Source organism: Pinus tabuliformis, chromosome 5_2 (assembly GCF_031772625.1).
Source record: "Pinus tabuliformis cultivar Carrire ecotype Pingquan chromosome 5_2, CPIR1, whole genome shotgun sequence".
NCBI lineage: Eukaryota > Viridiplantae > Streptophyta > Pinopsida > Pinales > Pinaceae > Pinus > Pinus tabuliformis.
The window spans coordinates 801,798,317-801,799,988 of record NC_142306.1 but is presented as its reverse complement, the minus strand read 5'-3'; the positions used below and the strand labels follow the sequence as shown (position 1 = coordinate 801,799,988).

The following is a 1,672-nucleotide window of genomic DNA, read 5'->3' as shown; positions in this document are numbered from 1 at the left end:
GATCGGACCTGCCCAGTGGTGGCGAATTAGAGCTCTATGATATGTTCGGTGGCATCATATCAGATTTGCCCAGTGGACGTGGCACAGTGAAGTTCCTGATCTGTTCGGTGGCAGCAGATCAGACTTGCCTAGTGGTGGCACATTGAAGTTCCTGATCTGTTCGGTGGCAGCAAATCGGACTTGCCCAGTGGTGGCCAATTGAAGTGTTCAGTTGGATAGAAATGAATAACAGTATAGAATCATATCTCCACGAGTCTAGCAAACTCGATGGAACGAATTTCTCCAACTAGAAGTTCAAAATGAAAACTTTGCTGGAAAGTGTAAATGCATCGTCGATCGTCATGGAAGATGAGCAGAGATCTGGAACAACGACCCAAGAACAACACTGGGATAAAAGAGAAATGAAAGAAAAAGTTATACTAAAGATGTCCGTTAAGGACAATATTATCCCACATATCAGAGATTGCAAGTCGGCTGTTGATATATGGACAACGATCAAGAACTTGTACGAGACACAAAATACAAATCGTGTTCTGTCACTGAAAGGCAAGTTGTTTGCATTGAAGATGGAGGAGAATGAGTCCGTTGCTGGATTCATGGCCAGAGTTAAGGACTTGAGTGACAAATTGGGAGCTATCGGAGAGAAGGTATCCGACTCAGATCTGGTCACGTTCACATTGAACAGAATGACTGATGAATACTAGACGTTCATCACAGGGCTTTCAGCAAGAGAGAAAGCCCCTTCATTTGATGAGCTGATAGCGATTCTGCTCCAGGAGGAGGAGCGACGACAGAATTTAAAAACTCAGAGCAATGACCTTGCTCTGATGGCAAAAAGGAGACAGTACAAAGGGAAGCAGCACCAGCACCAACACCAACACCAGCACCAGCAACCGCAGCAGCAGCAACAGAGAGGAGCCAACACATTTCAAAAGAGATCATTTAAAGGTATGACTGATAATTATGTTAAGAAATGTTTTTACAGTGGAAAACCTGGTCATCAGATAGAATGCTATAAGAGGCAGGCAGATGAGCGAAAAAGCAAACAGAGAAAACATTAGGGTTGTTTTACTGGGGAAGAGGAGGACCACAGCCATGAACTTCGACTATTTACAGTCGATTGTGCTCTTTCAGCTTCAAAGGGAGATGAGGACGACATATGGTATGTCGACTCTGGCGCATCCTCACATATGACCGGTAAGAAGGACTGCTTTGAATTTCTTGAAGAAACTGCATGTGGATCGAAAAGTTATCTAGGAGATGATAGTGGGTATGAGATCAAAGGATATGGAGACATTCTTGTGAAGCTACCTAGTGGTGACATTATACATCTTAAAAATGTATTATATGTTCCAGGAATTAAGAAAAATTTGGTCTCTGTTTCAATGATTACTGACCAGGACATGCAAGTTCAATTATTTAAGAATAATTGTGTCATTAAGGATAGCCAGATGGAAACAGTTGCAATAGGAGTGCGTGTGGGGAGCTTGTATAGATTAGATGCAAAGAGTATGCCATGATAAGCAATGGTTGCAGGTAGATCAACAGTCGAAAATCTCTGGCATCAAAGATTTGACCATCTCAATTTGCAAGACCTCATCTTACTTCAGAAGAAAGGTATGGTCAATGGACTCCCTGTTTTTCATAACGTTAAGCTAGAATGTGATGGATG

General features: G+C 42.3%; 1 protein-coding gene across 1 annotated transcript; it reads left to right on the top strand.

Moving 5' to 3' along the window:
• Positions 1–341: 341 nt before the first annotated feature.
• LOC149161743 (uncharacterized) lies at positions 342–704 on the top strand. The gene has a single exon (XM_089434989.1). It carries the CDS (start codon positions 342–344, stop codon positions 702–704), a length of 363 nt encoding a protein of 120 aa, XP_089291115.1.
• The last annotated feature ends 968 nt before the right edge of the window (positions 705–1,672 follow it).

What these genes read in the sequence shown, in the direction of transcription:
- LOC149161743 (XM_089434989.1), top strand. Translation starts at nt 342, where the DNA reads ATGGAAGATGAGCAGAGATCTGGAACAACGACCCAAGAACAACACTGG.